General features: G+C 35.3%; 3 protein-coding genes across 14 annotated transcripts in view; 1 reads left to right on the top strand and 2 right to left on the bottom strand.

The window, feature by feature from the left end:
- The window catches only part of LOC141426873 (dual specificity calcium/calmodulin-dependent 3',5'-cyclic nucleotide phosphodiesterase 1A-like), a 348,580-nt gene that overhangs the window by 140,112 nt on the left and 188,518 nt on the right, over window positions 1–19,950 (top strand). The gene's annotated exons all lie outside the window — the stretch shown is intronic.
- Window positions 6,233–9,761, bottom strand: LOC141426869 (maltase A1-like). Its single transcript, XM_074086093.1, has 9 exons — window positions 9,552–9,761; window positions 9,246–9,425; window positions 9,007–9,164; window positions 8,349–8,927; window positions 8,121–8,228; window positions 7,783–7,933; window positions 7,446–7,641; window positions 6,978–7,115; window positions 6,233–6,394 (listed from the first exon to the last, which is right to left on the bottom strand). The coding sequence occupies exons 1-9, from the start codon at window positions 9,700–9,702 to the stop codon at window positions 6,325–6,327; spliced, it is 1,731 nt and encodes a 576-aa protein (XP_073942194.1). The 5' UTR covers window positions 9,703–9,761; the 3' UTR covers window positions 6,233–6,324.
- LOC141426868 (maltase A1-like) lies at window positions 12,610–17,585 on the bottom strand. The gene is made up of 9 exons (XM_074086092.1): window positions 17,373–17,585; window positions 17,105–17,284; window positions 16,836–16,993; window positions 16,172–16,753; window positions 15,977–16,084; window positions 15,729–15,879; window positions 15,445–15,640; window positions 14,877–15,014; window positions 12,610–12,897 (listed from the first exon to the last, which is right to left on the bottom strand). Exons 1-9 carry the CDS (start codon window positions 17,521–17,523, stop codon window positions 12,831–12,833), a joined length of 1,731 nt encoding a protein of 576 aa, XP_073942193.1. The 5' UTR covers window positions 17,524–17,585; the 3' UTR covers window positions 12,610–12,830.

Genomic DNA, 19,950 nt, shown 5'->3' with positions numbered 1-19,950 from the left:
ACTCTCTTACAGCCGTGGTGGCCTAGTGGTAAATTGGTTTGACCTAAAGCATCTCAAGCAGAGGATGATGGGTTCAAATTCGGGCTATCAGCTCTGTGATTTCGAAATTTATGTGGGAAATATCAATGAACTAAAAGAATTTCTTTGCTCACCCGCGACCTTATGATGGCCAAGTTTATGCAAGATATGCGTGTTCATGCAGTTCCTCCAGCTCCACACTATAAGAACACACATAAATCACACAAACCCATCTATCATCACCACTATCACCACCACAATACACTGATGTGTTTCGAACTCAACTAGAGCTCATTTTCAGAGCAACACGGTTACGGTGTACCTACGGTTGTGTTCATTGTGAGGTCCATATCAATGAACTAAAACAATTACTTCGCTCACCCGCAACCTAAAGGTCGTTTAAATTCTTTTAAATTACTTCATTAAAAAAAATCTCAAGTAGTGATGAGCAAACTTTCTATTGGTCCACTTTTTTGTTTGGAACCCGCGCACGTCAGTACAAACCGCCCTTGTCCATCTTTTAACCGTCATTAAAGCTTAAACATTAATTAAATTAATATGACATATCAAAGTCAACACGCGTAGGATAATTGTGTGTCGTGTCGTAAATAAAATTAAAATAATTCCCGTTTAACGTTCGCGTAATTTACGTTAACTTTTCGCCATTAAACCGGCTTTCGGGGAATGATTTAGTATGTTCGTCAAAACGTGTCTTTGCGCCGTATAACGTAATTTATGTTTGCTTATGTTTATCTCCAAATACTAGCCCCCTTATTCATAAACAACAATCAAACCTATTTTTTTTTTTTTTTTTTTTTTCGATTGGATGGCAAACGAGCAAGTGGGTCTCCTGATGGTAAGAGATCACCACCGCCCATAAACATCTGCAACACCAGGGGAATTGCAGACGCGTTGCCAACCTAGAGGTCTAAGATGGGATACCTCACGTGCCAGCGTAGCGTGCGTGCGTATTTTAGTTAAAATGCCGCTAAAATTCGTTTGTCCTTATCTGTCACTTCGACATTTGTATTTGTTTGAAAGGGACAAAGCATTTGTTAGTTAACATAGGCTTGTTAGGTTTTATGAATAAGGGGGTAGGTATGTTTATAATAACCTAACTAACAAAAAGTTGGATAACCCCCGACTTTGTCACTTCAAAGTTCAATATCTCAAAAATGGCTGAACCGATTTTGATGTAACATAACTAAGAACCATCGCTAGAAAACCTGCTTTCAATTAAAAAAACAGCATTCAAATCGGTCCACCCGTTTAAGAGCTACGGTGCCACAGGCAGACAGACAGACACACATAGACACACAGCGGTCAAACTTATAACACCCCTCTTTTTGCGTCGGGGGTTAAAAAGTATTTAATTTGTTTTATTTTACGTATTAAGTAACCGTCACAATGACATGTTATACATCATGTCTCATGATATCCATCATGCTGTTTTAAATTGTCCTAGGGACCAACACCGTAATTAAAAAAAAAAATAACGAAAAATACATCATGATTAATGACCACTTAATATAATTTTCATCACACTTGCTCGTAAATAGTGTCGTAACATTCAGGCTACCTTAGTTGCAACCCCCCAAATAAAACCCTCGACCTTAATGTGCTTGTCATGAAACCCGTGGTCGGTAAATGATTCATTGCGCGTACACATTTTCTTGTCATGAAGCCCAAGGTCGGTAAATGAGTCAGTGCCCGTACTGATGGTGCTGCTCGCGCTCCTGCTGCAGGACTACATGGACCACACCACATGCACGCGCACGTTGCGGCGCATGCCGAGGGAGGTTGAGGGCGACGCTGCCAAGAGCACAGCCTAAGGTATCGCCAATATTTGGAAGAACTATATTTTTTCCTTTACAAATATAAAATGTTACTTGCAAATGTGATGAAAAACATTGTATGTCGCACGGGCGGTACTAGAATTACGAACATCGACTCATCCTCAGTCTTCGACTTCGGGCTTCTAATAGACTCTCGTTCGTAATTCCTTATTTACCGCCCTTAAGATACAATGTACTTTTAATTTTCAGCGAAACTATTACTTAATCGACAGATAGGTAAGGTTAGGTAAGCTTTACTGTAAACCAAGCAAGTTGATAACTATTGGGAGAAAATCATTTCACTAGCTATCTCCACTTCCCTCACACAATCCCGATCTGCTATTGCGTTACTAGCGACGTGCGGTTCCGCAACTCAATTGATGGTATCTGACATTTTGATCGCGGGTTTCTAGGTCACTCAACTGGGGGAGGGCCCCCCAAACGGGCCTATTCAAGAATTGGACCGAATGTTGGACCTTTCATCTGGCTTCCTCTATATTTCATGCTACTGTGACAAGTTATATCTGCTCCGATGAGGCTCTGATGTATATTGGATGAAATAAATGTAAATTGCAATAGGATAAAAAGAGATGAGACCATTTTAGAATATAATATATAGAATACATTAAACATAGATAATATTTACATTATGCTTATTATTATGAATAAAAAAATAAATGATGTAAAAGGGAATATGCATGGAACCCGTTATATTTTCGTAATGAAGTTAATGAATGACGTATATTATCATAAATATTTATTGAAAAGTAAGAAAGATATGCCATTGAAATATGATTTGTCTATACTGCTCGTAGACGTAGAAGACATGGGTATTTAATATTAATTTTTATTACGGTTTGATACCTCCACGCGTTTCTGAAAGAAAAATGACTGGACAGTAGACAACAAATACACCTTGGAAAAGTTCAGTTTTTCTTAGGTACGGAAACCTAAAGAGAAAAATCATTGTACAGTCAAAATGACTTTAGTTCATGAGCGACCGTGGAACCTTTTCAAAGGAAAAGTCTTTAGGATTCTCCTTGTTAATTAATGCGATGTCACTATGACGTTTACTGTGAAATGGTTCCATGGTGGCCAATGAATTATAGTCCTTGACTGTATAATACCTACAAATCTTAGATCTTAGTATCAGCAGTTTTGATTTTATACAACATTTCATCCCTTTATTACCCTTTACTGAAACTTACGCTAATGTCAGTTAAATATTAACGTCCATAATGTTTCTGAAATCCGCTTAGCATCCAAATTATTCTCCCTATTATATTATCTTGCTCGCTAATCCTGCCGTGAAGCAGCAGTGCTTGCATTGTTGTGTTTCGGTGTGGAGAGTAAGACAGCCGGTAAAATTACTGGCGCTTGAGGTATCCCATCTTTGGCTTCGAGGTTACCAACGCATCTGCAATACTTCACTTGCTCGTTTGCCATCCAGTCGAATAAAAAAAAATTAACGATCCAGCGGGGATTTGTTCACAAAATGGTAAATAACCAGATATTAACCAGATTGAATAAAAACCAAAAACTACGCCGTTAACAATAGAGTCGTGTTCAGATATTTTTGATAAAATGTTTGCTCAGAAGTTTATGAAATCGACTGTGCAGTGTAAATGTATCTCAACGTTTGTCGATTTCTACCTTTTTAGGGTTCCGAAGCCAAAATGGCAAAAATGGAACCCTTATAGTTTCGTCAAGTCCGTCTGTCTGTCTGTCTGTCTGTCCGCCCGTCCGTATGTCACAGGCATTTTACTCGAAAACTACAAGATGTATATCAATGAATTTTGGAGTACAGATGCCTTGTCAAAGCCGCTATTTAGTTTGGAGTTAAATGACAAAAATAAATATATATAGGAGGGGAGATTCCGGAATTTCCGGAAATAATCGCTCCCAAAGTAGCAAAAATTGTGCCCCCCCCCCCCCTATCATGTAAACCGTTTGTCCAAAAAATATGCATAAAATATATATACTTTATAAATACTTTCAACGAAAATTGGTTTCAACATGATCGGATATACCGTTTTTGAGTTATTGCCGAAAAACTGCGCTTCTGAACAAAAGAACGTAAGTGCCGTGAAGATACGCTCTTTTTCGGGTAATAAAATTAAAAAAAATTCAAAAAACAGTTCTTACTTAAAAAATATTACCTAAGCCACCGCGCGGCGAGACAAAATTTGATAAAATAACAAAATTAAACGGTTCACCTCACGATAATCAATGTCAGGAACGGTCTGACTAGTTTTGATCTTCTTTATGATCATTTTCGTTCAATTTTGTAAGTTCACTTAACATACAAAAGTAAATATTTTGATATGACTGTAGATAACAACAGACAACCAGCTATTTATCTAAAATATCGTGTTAGCCTCCTCGGCCACCAATTTGCTGTGGGCGGAGCAGCGCTGTCACATCTCATCATGGCTGAAGGGCTTTGTGACATTTTGCGGTCGTTTTGATCTAGGTGAAATTGGGACCCGCGTAAGGTCGGCAAAGCAGATTAATTTGGCTTAAATTGAATATTGGAATGTCTAGATTAAGATGAAAATTTTAGCTTTAATTTTATTACGAGGTATGTCGATTCTCGCTAGATACACGTCAAATTTCGATTATTAGAATTTTAAACATAATTTCAATTAGTAAAAGTTGACATTACCTAAATTTAGGACGTTGGATTTTATAAGGCTATGTAGGAAAGTAGTACCTATGTAAATAGTTGAGTCTACCCGTGACCGCGGCCACTGTAATGTGGTCGAAACGTTCGTGGTAAATATTGCTCGTGTGTTTTGCGTGATAAGTCCTATTTGAGGCATTTTAACTATGTGAAAAACTATAAGCTATCACTTTAATATGAGGTAGGTGTAACTGGGAACTTTGATTTGGTTAGTTTTACAATCTGCTAGATGTTGCTTGTCTATGTACACTAGTCTCTGCTAAATTGTACTGGTTAGGATTTTTGGGAAAGTATAATCAAATGAGAAAATTGGAAAAATTCCTGAATCACTGCAAGGTTCAGGATTTCAAAAAAGGCTGAACCGATTTTGATGAAACACTGCTAAAAACTACCACACGGAGCACAGAAGGATGATCGCTTTCATGTAAAAAAAATCATCGAAATCAGTTTATCTGTTTGAGAGCTACAATGCCAAAGACAGATAGACATACATTGGTGTCAAACTAATAACACCCTTTTTGCGTCAGGGGTCAATAAAATTGATAATTTCTCCTTTTCTTATTAAATTAATGTTAAGTGTTAATATACTTGTCTTCTGACTCTACATGTACCTATTTACTATACTAATAAGAGCGTTATCTGGCTCCATCGTATTACAGTTTGTAGACTTCATTATATTTAGTTAATAAAAGTTAAAGGAGGTAGAGGATAAAGGAGGTTAGGGAGATAGAGGATATATAAGGAGTCGTTTGCGAGTCTGTTTGTTTGTTTATTATCTTTTCATGTCTAAACCGCTAAACCGATTTAAATGAAATTCGGTATACAGATAGTTTGAGTCACGGGAAAGGACATAGGATAGTTTTTATTCCGGAAAATTGCATCGTTCCCGCGTAATAGCGATAAATGAATTCTACGCGGACGGAATCGCTGGCAACAGTTATTATATAATTTTGCTACTTTGTAGGCTTTCGAGATGTACTTCATATACTATGTACCATCAGCCAAATAAGTGGTCTATCAATTTTTAAACAAGTTCCTATCAAATGAATATGTCGCTAAAGTCGAACTTTCAAGTTGACAGACACGTCTATTGGCATTATTGTTTTATGGCATGCAAACAATTATCAACTTTAGGGTGGTAGACCACATATTTGGCTGATGGTACCTACTAAAAAGATTTTGTTCCTGAAACTGTACTAGTGTGAACTATTTCTATCTCCCTTCAGCTCTTTACAAGTACAATCTCGAAAGACCAACTGAACCGAATCGCTCCGAATTTCTCCGAATACCCCGATTGACCTACCTATACGTACCCGCCGAGCGCCTGAACGATTTTTTGAATTTACAATACAATACAAAGACTATATAGTAAGCGATACAGAAAACAGATACACAGAGAAAACTACTTCAAATGCAAAAAAAAAAACAAAATGGTTGGAACAGTAGCAAACCATTTAAAGACTTTTTCGTACAAGTGAACTAAAAGAAATACACCATCGAATTAGTTACTTTTTTTGGATCTTAAGGACTTCTCAACGAACCCATAAATTTTAACACAAAAATTCAAGAAATTAATTTGTTTCAGCGATGTTCAAGAGCAAACCCAACAGCCACCCAGAGATACAATAATACCTGTCTACTAGGTATTTTTATTTAGGAATAGTTAGTAGGTAGTTGCCTAAATAATAAAACAAAATTCTTCTGTTTACTTTGCTTTAAACGTCTTTTCAATTTATTTTATATGGCACTGATCAATATTGCAGTCGACATTGTCATTTTTTTATTGGCTTAGGACATAACCTTAAGGACCAATGATTCCTTTCCCACAATTTCAACTTTGGCCGCATCCAGAATGTCCCTGAAAATAAATTTCAATTGATAAGATAAAAAGACAAACACAATATGAAAAGTTTACAACAGTTTAAAATACAACCACGCCTACTAATGACAACTGTGTTAGTATTGTTTATTAATTAATATTAAAACTACTTTACATCCGAATTTTTCATGTAGTTTAATAGCTTTTTCCTGCAATTTTGTACGTGTGTAGTTAGCAAAATTTTTGACCGACCGGAACCACTTAGGAAGAAATATATAAATCCATTTTATACCTTGTCCCGAGAAAACTTCAAACAATCCCCTCTAAGTGCACCCTCTGTGACCCTCAAGGAACATATCTGCCAAATACTTAGTCTCTAGCTCCATTTGGTTAGGCTGTGCGTTGATAGATGTTTAAGAATGCGCCAAATATCGATGGCAAAAAGTCAAGTACTAGTAATAAAATAATATAAATAGTATAATCATAAAGTACTTCTTACTGCAATGCATACCGTAAATATCATAAAACAATCGACTCTATAAGGTGCCAAAAGCCTCAAAATTGACTCGAATAATTCCTTAATATGAAGAACAGTATAATCTAAAATAAACACCATACATACCCAACACTCTTTGGCGACTGAATACTATTAAGCGTTACTTCAACGTCCCCAACCACGTTGTCAAAATAACTCAAGTCCACGGAGTAGGATTCATCTCTAAAGTTGATAATAACCACGTAGATCTCTCCATCATGCCACCTATTGAGATTAACAGAAATAAACTGTTTGTGATAAGTGTAAACGTGACAGAAGCTTAAGCTGACATCGTCCAAGTGTTCTAGACTCTATCGATTTTTAAAGTGCTAAATTAAACAGGGTGCCAACTTTTTATTGAAGATAGTTAATACCTTTTCGACACGAATTAAACATAATATCTGAGAAACCGTAGATGTTTCGGCTACTTTTGTTAATATTGCTAGTGTAGGAAAAATGGTACAGATATTTCTAAATATCATGATAAGAGGTTAAAAACCATAACATTTTATAAGCATGCACTTGAAGATGAACTGACCAACCTAATTTTCTCACCTTTTAAATGCAAACACATTACTATTAAGAGCTACAGATTCGTATCTGCCATATCTGAATGTAGGTTCAGTACGAAGCTTTGCAAGTGCCTTGTAGACAACAAGATGTGATCGTTCGACGTCTCTTTGTACTTTTACGTTCAAGTTTTCATATCCTTCCGCAACTGGCAGCCACGTTTTGTCGGCGGTAGAGAAACCTGGTTAAGAAGGACATAAATTTATTGAAAACCAGTTCTGTTGCGCGGATACACGCAGATAAGCCTTTATCTCAAAGCCCTGGTCTAATTTATAATGTTTTAAGAATCGGTTCTGATAATATCAACAACTCTTAAAAATACCTGCGTTCTTGTCTGAGTTCCACTGGAATGGTGTTCTTTCTGGGTCTCTAGATGATTTCCAATAATTGATAGGATCATCAGTATTGCATCCACTTGGATCCACGGTGTCTTCCCAGCTAACATAACCATCGACCATGCCAATTTCTTCACCCTTTAAGAAAATAAGTATAGAATTATTCAAACATATTTATTTTTTAGTTTTCAACAACAGCACGTTGATTCAAACGAAACTTTCTAGTTTAAAAAATATTATCATAATTCAATCAATCGACATTTTCGAAAGAGTTGATCTAGTTATACCTAATAGTCATTTATAAAATTGTATATGTATATCATACCATATATGTAACAGCAACTCCTGGAAGCAACATCGTCATCATGTTCATCCCATCAACTAATTCGGGGCTGTATCTAGAGGCCACCCTACTATTGTCGTGGTTACCGGTCTGAAAATGAATAAAAGTGCATTTGAATGGTTTCAATTAAATCATTTCATTTAAATCATTCGGTTTATATACACTATTTTTCAATCGTGATTGTATTCACACATTGTAATGTAAACTTACCACCCAGTTTGCTAATTTATCCAAAGGTTTAAATGTCAAAAATGTGTCAACGGCATATTTGATTTCGTTAGCAGTAGAGTCACCGTTGACAGAAAAAAGAGCGAAATTGAACGGCATATGACACCCTTCACGGTCACCTTCTCCGAAGTATCTCATTGTTTTCTGAGGAGACCCGTAGAATTCGATCATCATAACTCTGCTCAAATCATCTTTAGCTTTGTATTCGTTAAACAACTCGCGCCATTGGTAAACCATGTCATATGTCTCGTCTTGGTCAGTAGTGTAGATGTGTTCTAAGTAGGCGTAATTGAGTGGATCATATTGACTGTTTCCAGACGTTGGTTCATCAGGATATTTCCCACCGTATAATGCTTTATCAACCTCAAATAGATGACCAATTGCGTCAACTCTGAACCCTGAAACGCCTTTGTCAAGCCAAAACCGGATGACGTTTTTCATTTCTTCTACGACTTCGGGGTTTCGGTAGTTTAAATCCGGTTGGCCGATGACAAATTGATGGAGGTAGTATTTACCAACCTCTTCTCTGTATTCCCATGCACTTTTTCTGAAGACGCTTATCTATAAAACCAAATATAGTCATATTTATTTTAATGATTACCTTTTTTTAAGTTCACAATTTAATCACTAAATAGCTTACCCAATTGTTAGGCGGTTGTAAAACTCCATTCTCATCAACAACTCCATCCTCCCAAACAAAGTAGTCAAAATACTTTTCGTCTCCTTGAAGTGCCTTTTCAAACCATACACTCTCATTGCTCCCATGATTAGGCACCAAATCTAAGATGATTTTAATATCTGTAAAGAAAAAAATAGTTTTTGACGAACCTGTTAACGAAACATACAATTATCTACATATTTAAAATTTAATTTACAAACCCAATTCTTTCGCTTTGGCAATTAAATTTTCGAAATCTTCCATCGTTCCATATTCATCATGGACACTATAAAAATCAGCAATGTCGTATCCAAAATCGTACATAGGCGACTGAAACATGGGTGATAGCCATGTTGCACCAACACCAATCTCCTTTAAGTGTTCCAATTTAGAAGTTATACCTGGAAAATAATTATCATTTTTAAAACATTTTTTTTCTTTTATTTTAGGAGCGCTTGTCAAAATTATTACAATTACAATATTAATAATTGTTACACAAATAATTTCTATAAAATCATGTGCCCTGCCATTGAGATCTCCAACGCCGTCACCATCACTGTCCATAAAAGACCTTGGATAAATCTGGTAAAATATCGTAGTCTCCCACCAATCCAACTCTCTCTCAGAATTGCCTTCTGCTAGGACTATTAGTAAAGTTAAAAGCGCTAATGCCTTCATCTTGGCTTTTATCACTACTGAAGCCTCAGCTTGACTACTGAGTGTAAACAACCGGGACGCAGCCAGCTATATATACTACTTTATCTACCGAATCAGATAAATATAGATAAAATTCAAGGTGGATTTAATGACAGTGTTTAGTTTAGTTTTTAGGGTTCCGGAGCCAAAATGGCAAAAACGGAACCCTTATAGTTTCGTCAAGTCCGTCTGTCTGTCTGTCTGTCCGTCCGTCCGTCCGTATGTCACAGGCATTTTACTCGAAAACTACAAGATGTATATCAATGAAATTTGGAGTATAGATGTCTTGTCAAAGCCGCTATTTAGTTTTAGTTTTTTTGAATATATTATACCTATTTATAGGGGAGGTACTCCATACACGTAACAGAAATTGTTTTTTTTTTAACTCGCATCTACGTGTGGTACATAGTTTGACAGCTCTTTCGAAAAGATAGTAAGGTTACTCAAATAAATTTTTGATTAAGTGAAGATTTCTGAAAATAATCGCTCCCAAAGTACCAAAAATTGTGTCCGCCCCCTCCATCTTGTAAACCGTTTGTCCAAAAAATATGCAAAAAATATAAAAAGGTAACGCTTAATAAATACTTTCAACGAAAACTGGTTTCAACATGATCGGATATACCGTTTTTGAGTTATTGCCGAAAAACTGCGTTTCTCAACAAAAGGACGTAAGTGCCGTGAAGATACGCTCTTTTTAACACGCTTTTATTAGATCGACCTGGGGGCCTACCATGATCTTTTCATAAACGATCCAAACGCAGAGCAGTTCAATTTAGGCACCTACACTGAATCGACGAAATTAGTACCACGACGTTTATTTGTCAGAGCTGAGTCTCAATGGTGTTTACAAGTGAATAAAAGACCGATATTGTCTCTGGTCCGAAACAACTGAAACGCTAAGTCGCGAAAGGGATGCCGCTATATGCAAACCAAATATTGTATACTAAAAGCTCTTTATTTTGGAAAACCATAACTCTATGTCATTCCGTGTTCTTAGCAACCGTTGTGTTGATTACAAATAAAATGTTTACGCTGTCACTAATCCAACGAGTCTCTTTTCCCACTGAAAAATTAGTTTTATCAATGAGGAGTTAAGAAGCACAATGTCGTGAATACCTATGAAAAGTTATTAAACTTGAATAAAAGTTTAAAAGTTCTTGAAATAAATAAAAAATCCAAGTAAAACACTTAAAATTCCAAAAGAATTGACAGAATGAGAGACTTATACTGAATCGCTAAATTTGACACTGAAGCGATTCAATTCCCACTCAAGTTAAGCGTCATGGTACGAAAACCGCTTGAAGTGAGTGAATGAAAATGTCTGTATCGCTGTCGCTGAACCGTGCTTGAACTGAATCGCAAAAGTAACGTCGTGGTATGAAATAGCGATGCAGTTCAGTTTAGAGCCTAAACTGAATCGTATTAAGAGAGCGTGGTAGGCCCCCAGTATGTAATATGTAATGGAATCTAAGGTAACTAATTTAACCATCTTCCAAGGTTCGTAGCGTAATGAAAATTGGATCTGTAGGTATGTAGTTCTGATGACAATACAATAATATGGTACTGTCGAACTGATCTGATGATGGAGCCGGAAGATATGAACTGGAACTTCATGATGGAATATCGTATCATAGTCGTGTTTGCACTTGTGAAAAAGGCCACGTAATGGACTTTGAACACGATCAGGTTTCAAGGTCTAATGATGAAGCCGGAAGATAGGCACTGGCATTCCATGATGGAATATCGTATCATAGTCGTGTTTACTTTTGTGAGAAAGGCCACGTAATGGACTTTGAACACGATCAGGTTTCAAGGTTATAACAAACCTATTATATATTGAATAGTGTTAATATTTCGTTATCAAAAACCAAAAAGTATAAAATAAATGAATAGTTTAAAAAACACCAGAAAAACACGCTTTTATAAATGCAAGTAAAAACAAAAAATAAATTATGGATCGTTCAAGTTTTCTCTATTTCTGGGCTGAAGTGTAAACTATGTGCTTTTAATTAATAAAAATTTAATATAATTAAATTAAAATTTAATAAATTAATAATTAATTATTTAATTTTAAATTATAGTTAATAATTATTTAATTATAATATTTCTAAAAATCTTTCCCTAGTGCACCTCTGTAATTTACTTTAGGTTCATCTATGCCAAATTTCACACCATAGCATGCTGAATGGTTGTGTTGCTCTAAAGATGAGCTCTGGTTGAGTTCGAAACGCGTCAGTGTTATGTGGTAGTGTTGATAGATGGATTTGTGTGTGTTCTTACAGTGTGGAGGTGGAGAGATTACCAAGATTTTTTGAGCTGGTTACGATTTGAATGGGTCCCGACTGTTGAACCTTAAATGAGCTTCTTGACAGAGTTCTAGACCACTAGACTTATTTTCTTCCTTTTAGTTTTTAAGTCAGTCGGGTTTTTTGATTTTTTAAATTTAATGTTTTTTATTATATACTTTTTTGATATTTGTGTAAAAATAATAGATTAAAAGTATTATAACCCATTCATATTTAGAATGGGCTAATTATTAGCTTTAATTTGATTCCTATATTGTTACAATACAAAATATGTTTTTTTATTCCTTCGCCATATTTTTTTTCGCAGACGCAATATTGAAATATTATATACCGTATGTCACTCCGACAGTTATGACGAATCCAATGATACCTCATGTGTTACAATCCGTCCAGCCGTTTAGGCTGCAGCGAGGACCAACATACACATACTTACATACATACGCTCGAAAAACATAACCCTCCTTCAGGCAGTCGGGTAAAAATAGATTGACGATAGAACTATTAGGGAGACATTGGATTTAGAATTAAATATGATATTCAATTCAATAAAAGCAGTTGACATGTAAAAAAATTAGATCAGTGCTTGTGCATCAAAACTTTTTATTTATGTCGACAATGAATTACAATTTCTTAATCAATACATTCACATTGCAAGTTATCAATATCGAGGTATTTTCATAATTAGTTAAGCTCTGTGTTTACAGTATCTTGATACCAAGAGTATCATTATAGTGCCGAAAAATAAAAATAAAACTTTATTTTATTAATAATATACTTTGCGGCACTTTGGACATCTCAGGTGATTTATTTAACCTTGAGTACCAATGATTCTCTTCCCACAACGTCAACTTTAGCTGCTTCCAATACGTCACTGAAAAAAAAAACATTTAAATTAATTAACTACTCGTACCATCATCAAATCCAATCAAAGAAGCCATGGCTAAAAGTATTAAAATAATTAATTTCAAAATACAAACTGAAATATAGATGCACAGAAAAACCAGAAAAATAAGACCAGCACTGGGAATCGAACCCAGGTCCTCGGTATTCCGTACCACGTGCTATACCGCTACACCACTGATGGTCAACGGTACAGACACGAATTTCCCCTATGCACCTCATATCTCAGCTTGTTTGTTTCTTATTTAGCCACTTAAGCAGTGACGCTAGCGACATCTATATCGTAGCCCTCATCGAGAAACTTTCGGCACTCCATTGGAACCAACCGCTCACGCGGACAAGAGATGTCGTTACTAAGCAATCAAATTAAGATTGATTTACTTCATTTAAACGCCAAGATAAGTCAGCTCTCACATTTATTTAATTGACACCCGGATAGCTAGTTGGTGAGAGAACCGGACTATGAGCTATAAGTTTCCAAGGTAGATATCCCTTGGGGCAGACATAGGAATGCAAAATACCAATCTTTATTGTTACCAAACTCGTATTGCCACTTATAGTACAAACTTTGCATGTTTTAAGAAGGTCAACTGGTGTCAATTGTCCCATGATATTTTTTTATTTTTTATTTATTTAGTCTAGCAATTTAAAATGAATGAAGCAACGAACTAAAACAATAACCTTGCTTACCCGCGTCCTTATGATAGCTACGCTCATGCAATATATGCGTTAGTTAATATGTTGAGGGTAGTTTTGTTTGAGAAAAAATGTAGGTTACAGTGACAATTTACAACGTTTTTTTGTGGTTTGTTAGTCTAACATCTATTATCATGGTATACGGTTGTGTTGCTCTGTAGATGAGCTCTGGTTGAGTTCGAAACGCGTCAGTGTAGTTTGGTAGTGGTGATAGATGGGTTTGTGTGATTTATGTGTGTTTTTACAGTGTGGAGGTGGAGGAACTGCATTAACACGCATATCTTGCATAAGCGTAGCTATTCGCTGGGTGCAATGCAGGAGGTGGGGGAACCACAAATCGATCGCAGCGCGCGCCTTGGCCAAACAAGGAACTTTTCGAAGGACCAACTGACACTATTTACTAGTGAAATTTACTTATTCGTGCATTATTAAACAAAAATAAATAACCTACGAAACCTGCTGCGTAGTTAACTGCAAGAACAATAGCAAAAACAGTGATCACAAATTCTATAAATTTTCACAAGAAAGATGTTTTGTATGGCGTCGATGTCATTGAAATTAGACAAATTACACGAGCTGCAATGGTGTGACTCGTTATGAATTTATGATCTTGACATTTGACATTGGTTTCTTTTACATCTTGGACATATTGAGCCAAAACAAATTGTTTTCCCTTTATTGTTGTTTTTGGTTAGAAAGCGATGTCGTATAGTGTGCTCGAAATCCAGTTTTTATAATTAATTTGGCCATGTTTAACTGAAAATACACAAAAAGTCTGCATTACTAATGATCTACTACAGTCATAAATAATAGTCTGCAATATATATGAAATGCGTTATTCGATAAAATTTGTTTATTAATTTACTACTCGTGAAGACAGTCGTGAGAATGTCCGTGTCCTAAAATTAATTTATTGTGGCATTTTAGAGGGAAATAAAAAAGGTGAACGTTATTATAGACACTAAGTATAGATTTGTTTACATGATCGAATAGAATATATGTAAATTTCGATATTTCATTAAAATTATTTGTTTGCTTACTTATTCTTCGTAATGACAGCCAGCCATTTGATATTTCAAAGTTCGCCGTAATTGTAACCGCTAGTTGGCGCTGTCATCGCGCACCCAGCTAATTATAAGGTTGCGGGTGAGCAAAGTAATAGTTTTAGTTCCTTAATATGGACCTCCGCAAAGTAACGCCTGATTCAATAAATTATGAATGAAGCAGTCAAAATTAACTGTCCATAATACATACCCGATATTCTTCGGGGACTGAATGCTGTTAAGGATGACCTCTACATCACCAACCACGTTGTCAAAGTAACTCAAGTTGACCGTGTAAGACACATCTCTAAAGTTAATAAGGATCACGTAGACCTGCCCGTTGTACCACCTATAGATAAATATACATGTACAAAAAATAACAAGTGATAAAATGTAAACATTGTAAAGGATTAGCTTATCGTTGTTGAAGTGATCTTGACACTTTGAAAACCCATGGTGACAACAAGCCGAAACGGATGTATGTACGTAGATAAATAAAAAATAGTTAAATTCAGATCTAGTTCGATAAGTTTGATAAGAAATACGGATTAATTCATTTCGGAGTCTTGCTCCTTGTTGCTCTAGATAAATACATCAAAAATTAAAAAGTTTGTTATTAGGTAGATATATTATAGAAATTAGGGCAAAAAATGTATAGTAGAATGATAGTTTGTTTGATTATGCTGGTATATAATTGAGGTGAATTATATTTGTAAAGAGGGACATTTTGATGAAGCAATGTCTTATTTTCATCGATGTAATGACGAAACTTCTCTCACCTCTTAAAAGCAAATACATCGCTGTTCAAAGCCACGGATTCGTATCTGCCATATCTAAATGTAGCTTCTGCACGAAGTTTCGCCAACGCCTTATAGACGTTAAGATGTGACCGCTCAACATCCCTTTGTACTTCTACATTCAGGTTTTCATAGCCTTCGGCAACTGGCAGCCATGTTTTGTCAGCGGTTGAGAAGCCTGTTTTAAAAATTATCAATTAAAAAACTTCTACCCATGACATGTCCGAAGAAGTGTGTTGAACATTTTATTGTATTAGTTAGAATACCGGCATTTTTATCTGAACTCCACTGGAATGGAGTTCTTGCTGGGTCTCTTGAAGCTTTCCAGTAATTGAGAGGATCATCGGTATTGCACCCGCTTGGGTCCACAGTGTCTTCCCAACTCACATAACCATCAACCATGCCTATTTCTTCGCCCTTTAAAAAATTAAAAAATAATTATCTTGAATTATTCAGAATATAAAATAATTTTTGAAAGTTTTATAAAATTTGTTTTTCATAGACATTTTCGTACCATATATGTAACTGCAATGCCTGGAAGTAACAAAGACATCATATTCATGCCATCAACTAATTCTGGACTATATCTGGATGCCACTCTATTATTGTCGTGATTTCCAGTCTGAAAATTAAATAAGAACTTGTTTAATAGACATTTGTTATTGATTTTTGTCAATTTTAAATGAAGAGGTAAATTATAAGCCCTTACCACCCAGTTAGCCAACTTATCAATGGGTTTGAACGTCAAATATTTGTCTACAGCATATTTTATATCATTTGCAGTCGATTCGCCATTGACATCAGTAATTAATGCAAAATTGAATGGCATATGTCCTCCTTCTCGGTCTCCTTCTCCAAAATACCTCATGGTCTTCTGAGGGGAAGCATAAATTTCGATCATCATAACTCTGCTAAAATCGTCTTTTGCCTTATATTCGTTATACACATCACGCCATTGGTAAACCATATCATACGTCTCGTCTTGATCTACAGTGTAAATGTGGTCCAAATATCCATGATTAAGAGGATCGTCTTGACTGTTTCCTGATGTGGGTTCATCAGGATATTTCCCGCCAAACTTTTCCTTATCGACTTCAAAAAGATGAGCAATAGCGTCCACTCTGAATCCTGCAACACCTTTGTCAAACCAGAAACGAATAATGTTTTTCATTTCATCTACTACATCTGGGTTTCTGTAGTTAAAATCGGGCTGACCAATGACGAATTGGTGAAGATAGTATTTACCGACTTCTTCTCTGTATTCCCAGGCGCTTTTTCGGAAGACGCTCAACTGTGAATTGAAGATTATTTTACGATTAGTTTTTTCTACGTAACATTACGTTATTCGTAAATAATTTGTAACTTTTACTTACCCAATTATTTGGTGGTTGTAAATCTCCATTTTCATCAAGTACTCCAGCTTCCCAAACAAAGTATTCATAATACTTTTCATCTCCTTGAAGTGCCTTTTCAAACCATTCGCTCTCATTACTTCCATGGTTGGGGACCAAATCTAAGATGATCTTGATATCTACAAAAGAAAATTTATTATACTGAGAAAGGATACCGCATAAGAGCTATTTTAATAAAACATAAATTATTTATCCGGTTTCGATAAAATTGAATACAGAAATATACTTACCCAACTCATTAGCTTTAGCTATTAATTTATCGAAATCTTCCATGGTTCCGTACTCATCATGGATACCGTAAAAGTCAGCGATGTCATACCCAAAATCATACATAGGCGATTGAAACATAGGTGACAGCCAAGTTGCTCCAACGCCAATCTCTTTCAAGTACTCCAATTTCGAAGTGATCCCTGAAATCAGTTTCCTTGTCATCTACTACTTCTTTTCTAATCTCACAAATACTTCTCACTAACATTAATTTAAAATCTAATACCATACCGTTAAGATCTCCAATACCATCACCATCACTGTCCATAAAAGACCTCGGATAGATCTGGTAGAAAATAGTGGTCTCCCACCAATCTAACTCTCTCTCGGAATTGCCTTGTACAAGCACTGCAAGCAAGGACAAAAGTATAAACACCTTCATCTTGACTGTGCTGTCTACACAGCCTCAACTTGGCAACTGAGGATAGACATGTAGACTGTAGACACAAGTCCGGTATTTATACTCGTACCTCTATATCTCTGCATTCAGATAAATAAATAATCTTTGACCAAACTTATGTTATCTGTTATTATGACATTATCTCTACGATGTGTAATAGTATGATTATCATGAAAAAATCTTTCGTTGCATTTTTTTTTAATAATTTCCAAAATACGTTATAACCAATTTTTACTGTTTAAACTCATATCAATGAATTTCTTTAATGATAACTAAATTTAAATTTGCTTCATTTAAACAAACGTTGAGATTAAGTCGATCTCGACTTAAAAAGTTATAGCATATTTACGGCTCAATTTTCAGTTTGCTTCAATAAATTCGAGGATTGATACGTAGGGTAAATCGCTAGTAACCGGCCGCCCTCCAGTAACTGGCCATGTTATACTAAAATGATTAAATTTTGAATTCTATAATATATACACACACTAAAAGTAAATCACCAGATAACAGCAGTTATCACATATATTACTCAACTATTATGTACATCGAATAAAGTAAGAGTTCATATTAAAATGAGTTTTATTTTGACGAGACGTTGAACTGGCTGGTTGCTTATTTTTTCTTTAAGCGGGCATGCATTTCAAATATAGAAATTCTATTATAATTTTGACTAATGACGTTATGTCAGTGTAGGTAAAAAAAGATGAGATTTTTTTTTACTATTATTTTACATTATAATTTCAAATTCTATAACTTATTTAGATGGCTAATTTCTGAAATGTAGTTCGACACTATTTTAAATACTAGCCACGTATGCCACCTGAAACAAGAACCAGATGTTAATGCAGACATCCTTAGTACTATAATCGAAGCCAAATCTAAGAAAACGAAAATAAGTGCAAAAAAAACCTAAAACAAAAACCAAAAGTAAATATAGATGTTCTAAGTAAATTAATCGAAAAAAAACCGAAAAATCGAGTTGCAGATGAAAATAAAAGTATTAAAAAAGACAATATTGATAACTTGACGAAAAGAGACAAATGTGAAACTTGTGAACTTAGTATTGTCGGCAATGTCAATGAGCTTCTTTGTTTAAGATGTAGTAAATACATGAGAATTGTGTTCCCCTGTTTCATGAAAACAATATAGTGATTGGACCATATTTATGTCATATTTGTTATTATCTTCACCAGGCAAGTTCCTCATCGGATAGTAAAGATTGAAGATTAATTCCTAAAGAGTTTATTGTTTCATTTTATGTTAAGAAGCTTTTATTATGATAACATGTTATTTGGCCAGTTATTTTAAAAAAATGGCTAGTATTGAAAAACTGGCTAATAACTAGGTTAAACGTAATGTCCAATAAAATAATTAAATATTTTAAGAAATAAATAATATTGTCTTATAGTAAACACATGTTCATTATTTTCAACATTCACTACTTCTCCTAAAACAATGATATGGTCGATATCTCTGTACAGGTGAGCACAATAAACATTCTAAGCAAGCCAGGTAGTAAAAGGGCCAGTTACTAACGATTTACCCTATTTGGTTTTTGTAGAGGCAATCTAATCCTAAATTATTTTATCCCCAACCTTAGGAATAGGCGGAGAATTTAGTCTAGTGTAGCTTAATGCGATATTTTTTAAAAACAGTAACGCCAACATTTTTTTTGCACATTAGTCAGCATCAGTTGTTTTCCACGCCAGTCCAATCTTCGTGAAAATAGAAGTGTCTCTAATTTACCAAACATTATTGATACATCAAGTAAAACGTAAAGTAATTTTACTAGCTTTTATTTAATTTTGAAGTTAACGTAAACGGTCCTATATAACTTGAATTATTTGACCTTATTAAACTATCATCATAAGTAATAATATAATATAGGATTGTATAAGATTGTCTGTTTTAGCTGTAATTTTATTTAATTTTGTTGTGCCGAATTTAGGTTTATAAATGTATTATTTCTTTCTTTCTTTCATCATCATCGTCATCATCACCTCAGCCGTAGGGCGTTCACTGTTGGACATAGGACTCCCCCATAGACTTCCAGTTGTTTCAGTTGGAAGCGGCTTGCATTCACCGTAAACCCGCTGCTTTAACTGGGTCATCCGTCAATCTCATTGGTGGACTATCATATAAATATAAATAACCCTCCTTCTTCGCAGTCAGGTAAAAATGACCCGGATTATTTACGTATTAACAGTTGGGGTACGAGTAGCTGAGGTGCACGGTTGGTTACGAGTATAATTTCGAGCTAACCTTGACAAGGAGCCACGTATTGGTTCGAGACATGTCGGGCATATGTGAATGATTACACATACAGCTACAAACAGAACTGATTCCACAAAAGGAGAATGAATTAAATTAATGAGTAAATATCAAAATACTGCTGTCATTAAACGACAT

Source organism: Choristoneura fumiferana, chromosome 3, assembly GCF_025370935.1.
Source record: "Choristoneura fumiferana chromosome 3, NRCan_CFum_1, whole genome shotgun sequence".
Taxonomy (NCBI): Eukaryota; Metazoa; Arthropoda; class Insecta; order Lepidoptera; family Tortricidae; genus Choristoneura; species Choristoneura fumiferana.
This window is presented reverse-complemented; position numbering and strand designations above follow the sequence as displayed.

Bases quoted from the DNA above. Each gene is read 5' to 3' on its own strand.
- LOC141426869 (XM_074086093.1), bottom strand. From the start codon at position 9,702: ATGAAGGCATTAGCGCTTTTAACTTTACTAATAGTCCTAGCAGAAGGC. The intron at 9,426-9,551 runs GCAGGGCACATG...ATTATTTTCCAG, and splicing joins CGGCGTTGGAGATCTCAATG to GTATAACTTCTAAATTGGAA. The intron at 7,116-7,445 runs GTGAGAAAATTA...TAATCTCAATAG, and splicing joins AATGTGTTTGCATTTAAAAG to GTGGCATGATGGAGAGATCT.
- LOC141426868 (XM_074086092.1), bottom strand. From the start codon at position 17,523: ATGAAGGTGTTTATACTTTTGTCCTTGCTTGCAGTGCTTGTACAAGGC. The intron at 16,754-16,835 runs GTAAGTAAAAGT...TTCAATTCACAG, and splicing joins TACAACCACCAAATAATTGG to TTGAGCGTCTTCCGAAAAAG. The intron at 15,641-15,728 runs GTATTCTAACTA...TTTTTAAAACAG, and splicing joins GAGTTCAGATAAAAATGCCG to GCTTCTCAACCGCTGACAAA.